The sequence below is a fragment of the Pristiophorus japonicus genome, chromosome 17 (assembly GCF_044704955.1).
Source record: "Pristiophorus japonicus isolate sPriJap1 chromosome 17, sPriJap1.hap1, whole genome shotgun sequence".
Lineage (NCBI taxonomy): Eukaryota > Metazoa > Chordata > Chondrichthyes > Pristiophoridae > Pristiophorus > Pristiophorus japonicus.
Window position 1 is genome coordinate 104,075,807 of NC_091993.1, and position 17,871 is coordinate 104,093,677.

At 39.8% G+C, this 17,871-nt stretch overlaps 1 protein-coding gene across 1 annotated transcript in view; it reads left to right on the forward strand.

Moving 5' to 3' along the window:
- The window catches only part of LOC139227880 (SRSF protein kinase 1-like), a 100,623-nt gene that overhangs the window by 73,136 nt on the left and 9,616 nt on the right, over positions 1–17,871 (forward strand). Inside the window, exons 6-14 of the mRNA XM_070858976.1 lie at positions 3,721–3,808; positions 6,816–6,922; positions 7,947–8,112; positions 9,088–9,113; positions 10,547–10,787; positions 12,214–12,642; positions 15,693–15,793; positions 15,991–16,098; positions 16,518–16,587. Coding sequence (XP_070715077.1) covers positions 3,721–3,808; positions 6,816–6,922; positions 7,947–8,112; positions 9,088–9,113; positions 10,547–10,787; positions 12,214–12,642; positions 15,693–15,793; positions 15,991–16,098; positions 16,518–16,587 — 1,336 coding nt within the window. The remainder of the gene's footprint in view (positions 1–3,720; positions 3,809–6,815; positions 6,923–7,946; positions 8,113–9,087; positions 9,114–10,546; positions 10,788–12,213; positions 12,643–15,692; positions 15,794–15,990; positions 16,099–16,517; positions 16,588–17,871) is intronic.

A 17,871-nucleotide genomic window follows, 5' to 3' on the forward strand; every position in this document is an offset into this window, starting at 1 on the left:
ACCACTTTCGCTGTTCCATTCTTCTCTCTTCTCCCCCCCCCCCCCCCCCCCCCCCCCATGCAGCTGAGCCACCCGTGGTGCCGTGGACTTGGCACTGGCTGCACTCCCCGGAGCCACCATTATCCCCATCGGTACTCGGAACAGAGTACTGGTTGGAAAGCGAGATGGACTCGAGTCCTGCAGGTAGTCCTCCTCCTCCTGTCTGGTGGTCACCCAATCCCTATCTGCCTACACTCTCAAGCTGAGGGGTGACCACTTCTAGAAATGTGCTACCCACGTAGCTCTGTCTCGTGGATGCACCGCGGTGACTCCAGCCGACGCTCAAGCTCCAAAACACGGAGCTCGAGTTGGTGCAGCTGGAGACACCTCCTGCACATGTGGTCGTCCCGGCTGCGCGAAGCATCCAGGATTTCCCACATGTCATAGAATGTGCAATCCACAAGACTGAGCTGTCTTGCCAACCCTCTAGTTACACAGAACTATCAAGTAGAACCCCTAAGTTCTAAACCTTAGCAAAACATACCCAGCCGCTACTCGGCCAACAGCCGGTTTAATTAACTGGTTCTCCTAAGATAATAAAGGTCACACACATGTAATTGCAGTTCCTAACCTACAACAATGCCAAAGGTTTTTTAAAGAAAAGAAAAAAAGAAAAAATACTCACCAATCCATCAGCCAATCAGTTACCTGTGACGTCACACTTCGATTTCGACTTTTTAAAAAAAAACTTTCTGCCCCTGCTGCAGCTGGCCTCCTCCCGATCTGCTGCTACTCTAAGCTGCCGCCGCCCTTTGTAATCCCGTGCCCGCTCCGCTCTCGCAACGCTGGCCTCCTCCCGATCTGATCCTATGTGATACTGATCTTAAAACTTTGGAACATAGAGTCCGAGAGTAAGATTCTTTTTCTGCACCCTACCAATAGGGCTATAAATGAGTTACAGGGCAGATAAAGCCTTGAAAAAGTTGATGTCACTTGACCAGTATTGAAGTTTCCTAAGAATTACCATTCTTTTACTAGATAGACTAGCCCAGAGCAAGTTAAGAAGTTGTACATTCACAATTGAAAAGTTCTAACTCAGTTATAAACACTTTTTTTTAAAAAAAGCTCTTGTGCTATGAAATTAAATCTGGGCTATGCCTCACTTTTGGGACTTGCATGTGAAGTTTGCTGAAGCTGCAAAGCTTTACCAGTAAATGTAGGTACAATGGCCCCAAATTTCCACATGATTTGCGCCTGATTTTTGGAGCAAATGGTGGAGAACGGACTATCATAGAAATCGGAATTCTCCACATTTTTTTTTCTGCAGTTCTAGTCAGTTAGAACAGTTTCACTTTGGAACAGAATTTTTTCTTCAAAAGGGGCGTGACCGGCTACTGATGCCTGATTTCAAAGTTTCCACAGTGAAAACGTATTCCAAACTAACTTAGAATGGAGCAAGTGAAGATTTTTGTAGAACTGAAAAAACCTTGTCTACACATTAAAAAATCAGGCGCAGGTTACAAATTAGGCATCCAGAACGAGGGAGGGGGGGGGGCGGGGGGGGAAGGAAAGTCATTAAATTCTACAATAAATCCTTATTTATACTTATACAAATATTATACAAATAAATCCAACCTGAATAAAAATTTATAAGCAAAGAAAAGATTAAATAAACCATCTTCCTACCTGTGTGAAAGTGCTTCAGCCAGGAAGAATGCTGCAGGAAGCCTCAAGTTGAGGCAGCAGTTCGTTGCCAACGGCAGGGGGGGAGGAGGGGGGGAGTGCGGGCCCGACCGAACGCAGCGGGGGGGAGGGGGAGGAAGCCGTTCCAGATGGCGGGCGGGGGGGAGGGAGGGAGGGAGTGCGGGCCCGACCGACTGACCGCAGCGGGGGCGGGGGGGGGGGAGAAAGCCGTTCCAGACGGCGGGGGGGGAGGGAGTGCGGGCCCGACTGATCGACTGCAGCGGGGGGGGGGGGGGAGGAAGCCGTTCCAGACGGCGGGCGGGGGGGGAAGGAGACAGTGAGAAGGCTGCAGGAAGCCTCACAAGTTGAGCAGCCATTCCCGATGGCCGGGGGGGGGGGGGGGGGGGGGGGGTGGAGGCTGCAAGAAGCCTCAGTGCTGATCATGGAAGGGCAATGTGCTTTTATTAAAAAATGTTCAAAAATTAAACAGCTACAAAGAACTACAAAAATGGCCGAGTGCCAATGTTTCCGTCACACTGCGCGTGCGCGAACGCTCCCAACGCGCACGCGCAGGGTTGCCGGCAGGAAAAAACTAATTTAAATGGTACCCGCCCCCTCCCACTTACAAAATCGGCGCGAGTGGTAGGCTCCGCCCCAAGCAGACATGGAGCTGCAGGGCACTCCAGAATCGCGTGGTTTTTTTGGGCGCGAAAAACGGGCACTTAGCTCGGAGGGGCGCCCGTTTTGTAGCGTGTGGAAACTTGGGGCCATAGTGTTTTTGCAAATGTAAATATTGCATAATGGCTGTATGGAGCCTTGGCCAGACACCATCTGGAGTAATGTGTTTGGTTTTGGGCACTGAACTTCAGGAAAGTTTATTGCCCTTCGAAGGCATAGAGTGGGTTAAATTGATGGTCAGATTGCACAAAGTTTAGCAGGTTGAGGGGCGATCTAATCAGTGTCTAAAGTAATAAAAGGATTCGTTAGGGTAGGCAGAGAAGTTATTTCCTCTAGTGAGGGAATGTAAAAGCAGAAGGCTTAATAAAATTAGAACTAGACCACTTAGGAAAAGAATCAGCAAGCACTCCTTCACCCAAAGGGTAGTGGAAATCTGGTACTTGTCCCTCAAAATACTGTGGATGCTGGATGAAAGGAAACTTTCAAGACTCTGAGGTCAACAGATTTTTGTTTGGTAAGGGTATCCAGGGATATGGAACAAAGGCAGGTAAAGGGACTTAAGCTACAGATCCACCATCTAATTGAATGGTGGAACAGGCTCAAGGGAAGGTATTGATTTTCCTACTTTTGTCCCTATGCACAATTCAAGGTAACCAAGTTAATTTTTGGCTGGGGATATTTAATTTTCCTCCAGTAGTTGATGTTTTTTTAATTGAGGCATCTATAATTACTCTTGTGTGGGGACATTTTTTAAGCCGTGGTTAGAACAGCATTCTTAATTTATTAATTCTGTTGCTCAACAAGAATGTGAGCATTTTCATTTGATCTGACAGGATTTTCATTTTTGTTGGCTGAAACCTTTCTTGAACTAGCTAATATAAATAGTAAAAACAGCAATGACCGCATTCCTAATTGTATTTTAAAATACTTTAGAATCTGTGAGCATGGATCTGATCCAACAGAAGGACATGGGCCTGTATATTGAAAAGTACTTTTTTAAAAAAATCATTTGGATTTTCCATTGATTTAATGTGCATTTAGTTATTAATCTAAAGATGCAGCAGATCCAAAAGGTTTTAATAGTATGTGATTTAAAAAAAATAATAATAATTTGAGCTTGTTGCACATACTTTCTCTTGGCCAATACAAGCAATCTGCTTGCACTGATAAGTCTATTCTCCTATGAACCAAAGTGGCATTGTGTGTAAAGTAATCTGAAATGGGTAGCGGTTTGCAGTGACCATTTTAACAGTTGTATGGGTTTACACCTTGTTCTGATTGAACAAATAACACTTCTTCTTCTATTGTGTTAAACCGACCGGTATATGTCGATAGAATGTTAATTCGATGAGGAAATATGATTTTTGTCATCTTTTCCAGGTCCGCAACAGTGATCCCAGTGACCCTAATAAAGAGAAGGTGGTTCAGTTATTGGATGACTTCAAAACTTCAGGAGTGAACGGATCACGTATCCTTTATATTTTTATTTTGCTTTTTCTTTGTTGCATTTTTAACAGAGCTGCAGATGCATTGAATATTGAAAATTAAACCATTGGGATGGATCCATGGCAGTCAAGATAAACTTAATTTCTTGCACATATACTGCACTATTGGGCAAAAAACTCTCTTAACTGCTCTTTTGCCCCTGCCTGGTTGAATTTACTTGGTTTTCTGTTCCTCTCTTAATCCACCATCTATTCTGGAGCTAGGGCCCACATTTGAATATTTGCTGTCTGGCTGAAATGAGTTCTTGTGTGGTTTTTGTTTCAGACAGCGGGGCAGCAAGAATGCTTAATTTTGACCTCATTTGTCATTGAAGTGATAACATAAAACTTTATATTTGGAATGCTGTTTTGAGTTAACTTGCTCTGGCTTATTAAATGTATTGCTATGGCCAAATTTCATTGGCGCATTGTGAAGTTTAGTTACCTTTTATGATATCCGGCAAAATCACCGTATCCCAGAGCCATTTGTTGGTGTAGCTCTGGTTTTAGTTTCATGACTGACTCAATCGTGTTCACTCTTTGTCACATAAAAATCTCCGGGGTTTTTGTTTTAAATTGTGGGCTCATTAAGGAGGGAAGGAACACTTCATTTCAGAACTGTGGGGTCAACATCCAGCACTCTCAGGTCAGTTATAGCACAGCCAGATCACTTCTATTCTGCCCCAACAGTCTACCTTCGGAAAGCAACCTTTTCTGCACCAGTGTGAGATCTTTTCCATTGCCCAGCCAGTCCACTTTGGTGTTTACCCTCCAAGTGAGCAATATTTGAAAAAATGTTCTGTAGGCACATGCTTATTAGGATGGAGATTGCGCAAACTCATATTGCATTGGACAACAAACAGCCAGCAGTCAAAGGAGAAATTCCTCCCATTCTCATCCTTATTTTCAAATCCCTCTGTGACCTCGCCCCTCCATACCTCTGTAATCTCCTCCAACTCCACAACCCCCCCAAGATGTCTGCTCCTCTAATTCTGCCCTCTTGAGCATCCCTGATTATAATCGCTCAACCATTGTTGGCCATGCTTTCTGTTGCCTAGGCCCCAAGCTCCGGAACACACTGCCTAAACCTCTATGCCTCTCTACCTCTCTTTCCTCCTTTAAGATGCTCCTTAGAACCTACCTCTGACCAAGCTGCCCTAATTTCTACTTACGTGGCTCGGTGTCACTTTTTTTTAATCACAATACTCTGGATGTTTCACTACGTTAAAGGCACTATATAAATACAAGCTGTTAGTCTGGATTTTCATGATGAAGTACTGATATTGTTTGGGAGTGGAGCTGAAAGTACCTTCTTGTATAACTTGTATAAGCAACATCCTTCCTTATGGTTAGGATTATTTTGGAAATGCCAAATTGTTAGAATAAAAGTGAGCTCAATGCATGCCACTGAAATCAACAACATGGTCAAAGTAAGCGTTCCTCTGGAAGGTTAGTAACTACCTGCAGATTGGAAAGCTGCAAATGTAATGTCCCTATTTAATAAAAAAAAGGAGGCAGACAAAAAGCAGGAAACTAGATCAGTTAGCCTAACATCTGTCATTGGGAAAATGCTGGCAGTCCATTATTAAGGAAGCAGTAGCAGGACATTTGGAAAAGCATGATTCAATCAAGCAGAGTCAGCATGGTTTTATGAAAGGGAAATCAAGTTTGACAAATTTGCTGGAGTTCTTTTGAGGATGTAACGAGCAGGGTGGATACAGGGGAACCCGTGGATGTGGTGCATTTGGATTTTCAGAAGGCATTTGATAAGGTGCCACATAAAAGGTTACTGCACAATATAAAAGTTCTAAGGGTTGGGGGTAATATATTAGCATGGATAGAGGATTGGCTAACTAACAGAAAACAAAGTCGGGATAAATGGGTCATTTTCCAGTTGGAAAACAGTGACTAGTGGCGTGTCGCAGGGATTGATGCTGGGTCCTCAACTATTTACAATCTATATATTAATGACTTGGATGAAGGCACAGAGTATAATGTAGCCAAGTTTGCTGCTGATACAAAGATGGGTGGGAAAGCAAATTGTGAGGAGGACACAAAAATCTACAAAGGGATATAGACAGGCTGAGTGAGTGGTCAAAAAATTGGCAGATGGAGTATTATGTTGGAAAATGTGAGCTTATCCACTTTGGCAGAAATAATAGAAAAGCAAATTATTATTTAAATAGAGAAAAATTGCAAAGTACTGCAGTACAGAGAGACCTGGGGGTCTTTGTGCATGAAACGCAAAAAGTTAGTATGCAGGTACAGCCAAGTAATCAGGAAGGCAAATGGAATGTTGGCCTTTATTGCAAGGAGGATAGGGTATAAAAGCAGAAGTCCTGCTACAACTGTACAGGGTAGTGAGGCCACACCTGGAGTACTGTGTACAGTTTTGGTCTCCATATTTAAGGAAGAATATACTTGCTTGGAGGCTGTTCAGAGAAGGTTCACTAGATTGATTCAGGAGATGGGGGGATTGACTAATGTATGAGGATAGGTTGAGTAGGTTGGGCCTATACTCATTGGAGTTCAGAAGAATGAGAGGGATCTTATTAAACTTATAAGATCATGAGAGAGCTCGACAAGATGGATGCAGAGAGGATATTTCCACTCATAGGGGAAACTAAAACTGTGGGATATAGTCTTAGAATAAGGGGCCACCCATTTAAAACTGATGACGAGGAATTTCTTCTGAGGTTTGTAAATCTATGGAATTCTCTGCCCCAGAGAGCTGTGAAGGCTGGGTCATTGAATATATTTAAGGCGGAGATAGACATATTTTTGAGGGAAGTGGAGCTGAGTCCATGATCAGATCAGCCATGATCTTACTAAATGGCAGAGCAGGCTCAAGGGGCCAAATGGCCTACTCCTGCTCCTATTTCTTATGTTCTTATAAATTTCCTGGTTTGGCTACCGTGCGCTATTTAGTGCTAATTGTAGTCAGCATCTGAAGATCAAAGTCTGTAGAACATATCCTTAACCTAGTTCAAGATGTTTGTATGGTGTTTGAGGTATTAGGTCATCACCTATTGAAGTGGATCATCAAATCAAACTACCAGGGACTTCCAATCAACTGTGTGAAGAGCATCATTCGACAAGTAAGTATTGTGTTTTTTTTAGAAAAAAGGAAAGGAAATTACAAGCAAATGCAACAACCAAACCAAGCCTCAACAGAACAGCTAATGGAATTGATAATAAGCAAAAGAAACATTAGCTGAGTGGACTTTTCTGTTGTACAAAGCTCTCTCGTGATAATCTGGTCATTTTTCTGACTACCGGTTTGGAAATGTATTTCCTTGCACAGTATTAAGCAACGCAACTTGTGTTCGATTTGTTATATGTGGGAGCTGGCTGAGTTTTGTTCTGAAAATATAACTAATCTGCATTTTACACTGGGAAATCTACAATACTGTTTTAATATTTACATGACTACATCATTGTTTCCAAATGTTTGCATTAATACCAGTTCTATACTTTAGTGGCCCAATTTTTTAAGGATTATTTTTTGGTTTACTTATTTCTTGTAATTCTACAAACTTCATAGATGAGGAATTTGTAAAAGCTATAAATAAATGCAGTGCTGGTAGGGTTAATACAGGTAGGTGATTTGGAAAAAAAACTGATCTTAAAATTGCAAGGTATTATGGAGGGGGTGGCAGATCCCTCTGCATAGGTCCTTAATGTAATGGGAAGTATTTCCTTACGTTTTGGAAATTCAAAGTTCCTCTGTTATATAATTCTTCAGAACCTTGGAACTTGGAGGTGTTGCACACGGATGTGTAGAACGAAGAATTTGATAATTACATTTTCAGTCTAGAATTCCATTTTATTTGTGCGATGAAAATAGATATTGTCCATTGTGATCTCTTGTAGGTAGTATGATTAATTTAAAAGTTATGAATTGAGTCAGCCATAAGAAATCAGGGCATATATCAAGAACAGGTGCATCCATATCTGAAACAGAAAGTTAGACTCCAGTTTCAGGTCTAACCACAATAAGAATGCCATGCTTTGGGTGTAACCTGCCATCAAAAATGCCATCCATATGAGAATTAGGGTTCACTTGTGAAAATGTGCTGCTATTGCATACCATTTTTCAATCCCTGTTTTAATTTCTAATAGGTCCTTCAGGGACTGGATTATCTACATTCCAAGTGCAAGATCATCCACACCGATATAAAACCAGAGAACATCCTGTTGTGTGTGAATGAGGGTTATGTGCGCCGCCTGGCTGCAGAAGCAACAGAATGGCAAAAAGCTGGTGCCCCTCCACCATCTGGGTCTGCAGGTAATCAGGTGTTTACTAATGCTGCAATCATAGAAATGTTAGTGCAAGACGTTTCAACTCATTGTGCCAGTCACCAGAGCTTTGAATTTGTTCATATCCATGCTCTTTTATATTTTTCTTCAACTATTTATCCAGTTCCCTCTTAAATGCCATGATTGTCCTGGCTTCAGTAACCACGTGGTCAAAAAAATGACCTCCTTTATGCTTCCAGTGCTAATCTTGCATTTTATGCCCTTTGTTTTGGCTCACTGACCAGCAGCAATAATCTTCCCTGGTTTTCTTCCAAACCCTTTCATAATTATGAATACTTCTATTTAACAGCCTCTTAATCCTCTTTTCCAGTGACTATTACTAGATCTTTTAAAAAATCTTAACAATATCCTTTAATCATTGGGATTATCTTGGTGGATTTGGATTGTTCTAATCCTATAATTGGGGTGCATGAAACTGGACCTGATATTCCAACTCTGTCCTCGCCATCTCTCCACTGCAGCTGCTGCTTTTCCATTTTCTTTCTGGTGGGCAGCATTGAGTGTCCACAGGGAAGGTCAGACACAATTGGCTGGGGAATACTGTAGGAATCAAACTTGGTACTATCTAGAATCTGGAAAGGAGCCTTCACATGAAAATGCGTTACAAATCCAAAATCCGACTAGCCTCTAATCCCTCTAATATGGAATAAATATGCTTATAGGCATTATGTCTTTAGGTTTTAATCCATTTCTGCTGCACCTGCAAAAGTCACGTCAGCCAAGGGGGATGTGCCTCTAAGTGGAAAGAGAAAACCAGATGGACCAGGTCATGGTGTCAAAATATCTTGAGGGAAAGCAGTCTTTGACTTTCTGCTTTATCGACTTGGTTTACTCCTGCACTGTGTGCGGGGTGCTTCCATTTCAGAGAATTTGATCAGAGAATTTGCTGTAGTTTAGCAAATCATATTTTATTTTTATAATATTTGGTTTTTTTCTCTTGTAGTGAGTACTGCACCACAGCCAAAACCTGTAAGTACTTTAACTTTTAGCTTCTGTTGTGGAATCCTAATGTTTGCATTATTACTCAAGCATAATGTAAAGCAACCTCTTCTAGCAGAAAAGTAGAATTCAAGATTCATTGTCCCTTTTATAGTGCATAATTATGAATACATAAGTTGCACAATTTCATTTAAGCGGTTGCCAGAGTGCTAAATGAGGCCAATGAGACTCTTAATTAACAAATACCATAATTAGTATATACTTGTTCAAAGTTAGCTGGGCGAGTACTTACTTGTATGTATTGTCCTCAACGTAAACCAGCGAACATTAGGATTCTGGCGCTGTTTTAGGTTGGGGCAAGCTATAAAGGTTTTAAACATGAACTAAATTCATACCAATTATTGTTTATTTTAGCATAGTCATAACATTTTAATCAAATCGTGTAACATCATATTTAAAAAGAATCCAGACCTTTAGAATTCTGTGGCACCTCAAAGCTGATTTTTGGAGTAAACTCGGACAAATTCTGCAACATGGCAATGTGGATTACAAGTAATTCAAAATTTGAGTGACATCTCAATATAATATTTTACAATATTGCCATTAATTTTTGTTTAGAAAAAGCTAGCCTTTTGGACTTTAAAAGCAGTTTATTCTGCTCAACTTCTAAGTTGCCATTTCACATCTTGCTATCTCCCTGACTCCCCTCCTCTCCTCTCTCTCCAGGTGGAACAGCTGGGTGTGAAATGGTATTCGCTAAAACCGTGGCTTTTTTTAAAGCACCTGGCATTTACAACAATATATCTGCACAGAGCTCAAGTATAAAAATAGAACATGTTCAAACTGAGTTTGTTCATTTAAAAATGTACTTAAAATTGCAATTATATCACTGATTCTGCTGAATCCTACATTTGTTCAAAACGAATATAGTTGAGCTGTGTTTGTTGTGGATACACATTAGTCAACTGGTGTGTTCAACATGCACTGCGCTCACCAGTCCATTAAACAATCTAACTTTTAATGGAAAGCCCCAACACTGAAGCTATGGTCACCATACTAGGAAATACAGTTTGCAAGTATGGGTACTTAACATTTAAAAGATCAGATTTTCTGCAAATCCAGCTGATAGCTGGAGATGAATGGGCTTTAATAATTGACACAGGTGAAGTATACAAGCTGCAAATAAGTGGGCATTGGGAAATTGGTGTCAACTGATACCATTCTGATTAGAACAGTAGTTGTAATAACAATTGCAATGGGGTAATCTGTGGAGGAAAGTATGTAGCTATGGAATTGCAGAGCTTTGTTCTCCAAAGAATATCCCATTTATTTGTGGATCTGTTGAGGCTCTTGTGCATTATGATGCTCTTGAGGACGGAGAATTAATATTATTGCATTAATGATCAAACTTAGACTAATAATGGGTACATTTTCATGTAAATCTAAATACTATTTTTGTGTAGATTGGAAAAATGTCTAGAAACAAAAAAAAGAAGCTCAAGAAAAAGCAGAAACGGCAGGCGGAGTTATTGGAGAAAAGAATGCAAGAAATTGAAGAGATGGAACGAGGAGCAGGAAATATGGATAAAGAGCAAGGGTTGGAAGATGACGAGGATGATGGAGTGCCAGAAAATGAGGAAGAGACTCAAAATGCCATGGAGCAAATGGAAAAAACAGTGGATAATATGGCCAATGAAGAACAAGGTAGTTTGTAGAGTCCTTGGAATAATCAATTAGGTTTATGTTGGCTAATTACTGTTAATTACCTGATTAGAAATGTGTGGGGTCTTTTTCTATATTGTCACAGTCTACATTAAGCAGAACATTTAAAAAGGAAATGTTTGATACAAAGGAGAAAGAAACTATTCTCTGCCTCCAAAGAACAAATTTCTGTGCACAATTCTAGTTATAGGGTTCTTTTCTGGAAATCTGTTGACTCTATGCTTTTTGGTGGAATTTGGGTGTTGAGGCATATGGCAGGCTGTTTTTCTTATATTTTAAGTGTTTACTGCAGCTTACAAAATGCTTGGAGTGTTAAAAATGAATATAGGTCCTTATTAGTCCAAGTCTTCTGTGTTGATGTAATGCACAGGGATTCTTTGGCTTTTTATTGTCTTGTCATTGACTGCTTCTCATGCCTTATAGTTGCACTTAATTGGAGTTCAGGACTGGAATATCGGATCCTTCATTGAAATATCCGTGAACTCATGTGGAAGCAAGTTATCCTCGTTCGAGGGACTGCCTATGATGATGAACACATTTCAAAAATATTGAACAGAAGAGCTCATCAACATAAAGAACATAAGTGCAACTATAAGACATGAGAACCAGTCAATGACAAGACAATAAAAAGCCAAGGAATCCCTGTGCATTACATCAACGCAGAAGACTTGGACTAATAAGGACCTATATTCATTTTTAACACTCCAGGAAGATGCCTGTGCGTGGATTTTTTTTAACGTGTGGTGACCGTTGCACACCAGCCACCACAAGGGTTTGACAGAGTTAGGCCTTTATCCAGTGGCAAGGGTTAACCAGGATGACGAGAGACCTGCCCTGCTGCACGGACCTAGTGCGTGCACACATTGCAGTGTAGGCTGCCCCTGGGCTCTCTGCTCTTCTGGGCCCCGTACCCTCATTTGCTGCATCTCTGCCATGATTTCTTGCCACTCCTCCACCACAAACATTTGCCACTCCTCCGCATCAAACATTCGCCATACCTCTGCACGATCACTCGCCGAATCTCAGCCACGATCTCTCATCACTCCTCCGCCTCAATCAAATGTGTTGGAGCATACTTAACAGCTGATTTATATTAGAACAATAGCATTAGTGAAGTTACATAGAATTAGCATTGGTGAAGTTGATTTACAATTGCCTATTTTACTGATCTGTGATCTGCTCTTGTATTATTTTTCAGCCAAAATTAGTTACAAGAAACTTCTTCATTTCTTATTTCTAAATAGTCCCTTGACAAACATATAACTGGTCGGAATATCCATGATTTTTGCATCCATTTGTTAAAACCATCTTTTATGGATAAATGTCTCTAGTATCCAGTTACATGGTTGCTTTTTGATTTGTAAACCACGAAAAATGTCTCAAGTTTCCATAATATATTAATTTATAGATGACAATGAACCACAGGAAAAAGACCAAGAACATTTAGAAGATACCACTACTGAAAAAATAAGGACTGAATCAATGAATTATAATGGACATGTAGAGGTTGGTCCACTTTCTGATCAAGATAATAATGGAGCAGAAGAAAATAAGGAAGATATTAATCAAAACACAGATGATTGTAAACCTAAGGAATCCTACGGAGATGGCGACTTCTCCTTCCCTTGCGCGTATGACATGTTAAATGGACTTTTGCAAAATGGGCAGAAACAAAACAACCAGAGTAACTTCTCAGAAACCTGCGGACCTTTAATAACTGGAATGTTCGAATCTATGACCTGTAGTTTGAACCCAGAAGATAGAAACCCATTGGATGAGAATGAGATCAAGCAGAGCAGAAGTAGGGAAGATTCTGTATGCAGCTCTGGAGACAATGGTGAGTTCCCTTTCAATTCTGTAAAATGCTAATATCTGGTACAAGTAAGACGTTCAGTTTTAATGTGTCTTGGAATAACTTCAATTTATATTTCAAACTGAATATTGGAGAGTGAGCTAAGGGCTAACTTTTTATGTTCTAATGATCATAACGTGCGCGTGTGTGGGAGGGGAGAGAGAAACTAAGTTAATCCTTTAATATTCCAATAGTAATCCTAAGTCTACATTCTTCCTTGCAACTTTCAATGCTTCCTAATTTGACAGCATCAACAAATTTGGATATCATTCCATTAGCCTCCTCAACATCTCTGTTGCAGTGAGAGAAACTCAATTTTTCAATTCAGTCTCATTCCCAGTAATGCCTTTTTTTGGATCTAATCACCTTTCTATATGATGGTGCTTGGAACTGCACAAAATACTTCAGTCCAATAAATGTTGTTGAAAATCCACCTTACTTTCATGCTTTTATATTCTTTATGTCTATTCATAAAACCCAGAAGTCCATTTTCCTTTTAATGGTTTTTTTTTTATCTCTCTCTTGATCTCTGTTCATCGACAATGTTAACAACTTGCTGCTCGGGGTTATTCTGCCATTCTTCCCAAAATGTACTATTCATTTCTCTGCGTTGAATGGCATCAGCCATTCTACGAACTTGTCTGGCCTGTTGAATTCTTCCTTGTTTGTGGGAGCTTACTTGTGCGCACAGTGACTACACTTCAAAAGTACTTGGCTGTAAAGCACTTTGAGCCGTACGGTGATCGTGAAAGGCGCTATATAGATCCAAGTCTTTCTTTCTTGAAATTTGCTGTTTTCCATAACTTGGTATCATCGGCAAACTTTATCACTGCTCTTGTGCCTTTCTCCAAAGCATCATTTATACAAATAAAAAGATAAAGGGGTCCCAGCACAGATTCCTGAGGACAGTTGGAGGAAGCCAGGAGATGAGCAGCCCATTTTACGAAGCTTGCAGGATTCAGGAATGAGCCTAGACCAGGTGACCAAAGCTTGGTCTTGAGTTTGAGATTATTCCTGTTGGCACTGAGTGTTTTAAAAGTTTTATATTTCTACTGTAGCTACTGAGCTTCTGTTGCAAATTAGTATCAATTTGCAGGTGGCAGTGTAGAGATATTTGTGTCTGGTGTCTGCAGACAAGCTTGCAAAGATTGGCTCCTGGACGTAAATGTTAAACTTGAATGTGTGGGCATAATTTAATAAATAGAAGCAGAATTAGGCCATTCGGCCCATCGAGCTTGCTCTACCATTCAATAAAATTATGGCTGATCTGATCATGGACTCAGTTCCACTTCCCTGCCTGCTCCCCATAACCCTTTACTCCCTTATCGCTCAAAAATCTGTTTATCTCTGCCTTAAATATATTCAATGACCCAGCCTCCACAGCTCTCTGGGGAAGAGAATTCCATAGATTTGCAACCCTCAGAAGAAATTCCTCCTCATCTCAGTTTTAAATGCTTATTCTGAGACGATGTCCCCTAGTTTTAGTTTCACCTGAGTGGAAATGTCCTTTCTGCATCCACCTTGTCGAGCCCCCTCATTACCTTACCTTTTATGTTTCGATAAGATCATTTCTCATTCTTCTGAACTCCAATGAGTATAGGCTCAACCTTTCTTCATAAGTCAACCCCCTCATCTCCAGAATCAACCTTGTGAACCTTCTCTGAACAGCCTCCAATGCAAGTATATCCTTCCTTAAATACGGAGACCAAAACTCTGGCAGTACTCCAGGTGTAGCAGGACTTCTTTGTTTTTATATTCTATCCCCCTTGCAATAAAGGCCAACATTCCATTTGCCTTCCTGATTACTTGCTGTACCTGCATACTAACTTTTGTGTTAAGTGCACCAGGTCCCTCTGTACTGCAACACTTTGCAATTTTTATCCATTTAAATTGTAATTTGCTGTTCTATTTTTACTGCTAAAGTGGATAACCTCACATTTTCCCACATTATACTCCATTTACCAGATTTTTGCCCACTCACTTAACCTGCCTATATCCCTCTGCAGATTTTTTGTGTCCTCACAGTTTGCTTTCCCACCGATCTTTGTATCATCAACAAACTTGGCTAAATTACAGTCGATCCCTTCATCCAAGACCTTAATATAGATTGTAAATAGTTGAGGACCCAGCACCGATCCCTATGGCACCCCACTAGTCACTATTTGCCAACCGGAAAATGATCCATTTATCCCGACTCTGTTTTCTTTTAGTTAGCCAATCCTCAATCCATGCTAATATATTACTCCCTACCCCGTGAACTTTTATTTTGTGCAGTAACCTTTTATGTGGCACTTTATTGAAATACCTTCTGGAAATCCAAATACACCACATCCGCTGGTTCCCCCTTATCCACCCTGTTCTTTACATCCTCAAAGAACTCCAGCAAATTTGTCATATGATTTCCCTTTCATAAAACCATGCTGGTTCTGCTTTATTGAATTATGCTTTTCCAAATGTCCCACTGCTGCTTCCTTAATAATGGATTTCCAGCATTTTCCCAATGACAGATGTTAGGCTAATTGGTCTATAGTTTCCTGCTTTTTGTCTGCCTCTTTTTTAAAATATGGGCGTTACATTTGTGGTTTTCCAATCTGCTGAGATCTATTTTCTAAATTCTGCTTTACTTTATAAAATGTTCAGCAAATTCAACAGAGCACTTTCCAAACTTCGCTTGACACCACAGGTTCAACTTGGTGGGAACACTTTCTCCCAAGGTTTTCACACAGCTGGTTTTGGTTTAAATTAAACTATATTAACTGCATCACTCATGTCACCGAAGTGGCAGTTTAACTGCACCCTTTTAAGTTGTGGGACTCAGCGAGAAGACGTGTAACTGTTTATTTAATTTGCAATATTTTCCAAGAGCCAAAAGCTGCACTGCAGCCTAACGTTTTAAATCACATTTCCATCTACGAGTGGCAGTTGAAACCTGTTGAAGTTGTAATGACTACGTTAAGTTTAGATTAAATTGTTCTGATTGTACCATGTTTCCAAGAATTTCATGTCTGTTATAAAATTGATTGCTTATTTCACAGCAAAATCAGATGCTGCCAGCTTGCTTATCAATCCTCTCGACCCGATGAATGCAGAGGGTATCCAAGTTAAGATTGCAGATCTTGGAAATGCTTGTTGGGTTGTAAGTGTGTAATTCATTTAATTTGATTCAGAATTAATTTTACAATTCTTTCATGGTATTTCTTTAGAACATTGAAGCAGTTATTTTAGATAACATGGACCTTTTAAGTATTTGGGGACTTAGATGGGGAACAAAACTGAATTAAAGAACCCATTGAGTCATCTGAGACCTCACTGTTAATTTACCTTCCTGTTCAGCATAAACACTTTACAGAAGACATCCAAACGAGACAGTATCGGTCATTGGAGGTTCTAATTGGTGCTGGATACAGTACACCTGCAGACATCTGGAGCACTGCTTGTATGGTATGCAAGACAAAATACTCACCCTGATTTTCATTTCTTTTTAATTGTAACCTTATTGTCATGTTGCATTTAACGTATACAGAAAATCTGCATGTTTTCTGTCAAAATAAATTTTCCCTAAAATGTTAGTAAATATAATTTGGCCATGATATTCAGGATTTGCAGTAGCATCCCATACACAGTCATAATCAAAGGATACCAGCGAGACTTTCTGGAACCAGTCTGCTTGGCTTAGTGATGTTTAAATAAAAGCTGAAAAGGTACATGTTGCCAACAAATATCAAATCAGAAAACATTGCGTTTATAAAAAAAAAAATTCAAATCACAGTAGAATTGATCCAGAATTAATTTTATTAAATGTGTATTTATTGTGTCTGTAGTAAATGCATAATTATACCTTTCCTTTCTCCTCTCCAAAGGCATTTGAACTTGCAACTGGAGATTATTTGTTTGAGCCTCATTCTGGTGAAGATTATTCCAGAGATGAAGGTGATTATCTTTCCGTAATGAACCATTTTAGTGGTGCTGTTCCTCCTCCCTTCCTAATTTCTGAGATTAAATATTGTTTTAGCACATGCAGTTTGACACTAGGATTTTTCTGGTTAAGTCTTCAATATAATTTGAAAGTTGCCAATCACTATACAAAAATTTAAAAAAAAATTTTTGTTAAAACATTTAAGAACATTATTGCAATTCACCCTTTGTTTTCTTTGCTGTAATTGATTTACTTGTTCAAGCAAATGCACTTTTATTCTCAACTGTCAGTTTTTGATTTTATGCATGCATAATTTTGGGAAAGATGAAATCTGCACTAACTGACAGCTATCTTAGTGCCACTTAAGATTTAATTTCCATTAACAATTATGTGACACACAATTCGTATATAGTATTTCATTTTCCTTGTTTCCATGAAATGTTCTGCTCCAAAATTCATCATTTTATAAAGATTTGCATCTAATCATCATATAGATGTGGTAACATTAAAAAAAACTGCCCGGCCCTTTCAAAATTTTGCGCACGTGTGAAATGTCCCATTTGAAAAGCAGCTCCCGGGCTATGTTAATACTTCCAGACAGCTTAGCTGGAACATTTCCCACTCCTGCTCCTATTTCTTGGAGTTGTGTTCTTTCGTGTCTATTAAATCTATGACTGTGGCCATAACATTTTTGAAGGTAATTTTTTATAACCATGTATGTGACCAGTTTTACTAAAATCAGTTGAAACTGCTTCATGATGATGGTCATTGTGATGTCATTCCTTGTTATGGTCATGTAGTGACTGCTTATCATTGGCTTACAACCTGAGGAAATAGTCTTTCCCTATTCACTCCTATTCAAACAGTCAAGATGTTATAAACCTAGATTATCTACCCCTTTTAGGATTTTAAATATCTCAGTAAAGATCACCTCACAGACTCCACTTTTCCAATAAAAACATCTCTAATACCTGTAGCCTTTTCTCAGTCTAGGTGCCCAATCCCATTTATCAACTTACATTGTTATATTCCATTCAGAGCTGGGTGTTGTGTGTTTCCCAGGACTGCACACCATGTTCCCATTGAGGTGGGCCAATACTTTATACAAATTAATTATAACTGTGTCTTGTGTTCTATACCATGCGTTACATACCATAATATCCTGTTTCTCTTTTCGTCACCACTGCACGTTTTGCTGAAGGTTTTAATGGTGTTTTTTGTGAAGGAGCAACTGTTAGTCACAACCACTTTTTATAGTTCACAATGACATGCTTTGAGTAAGCACGAAACACTTAAAA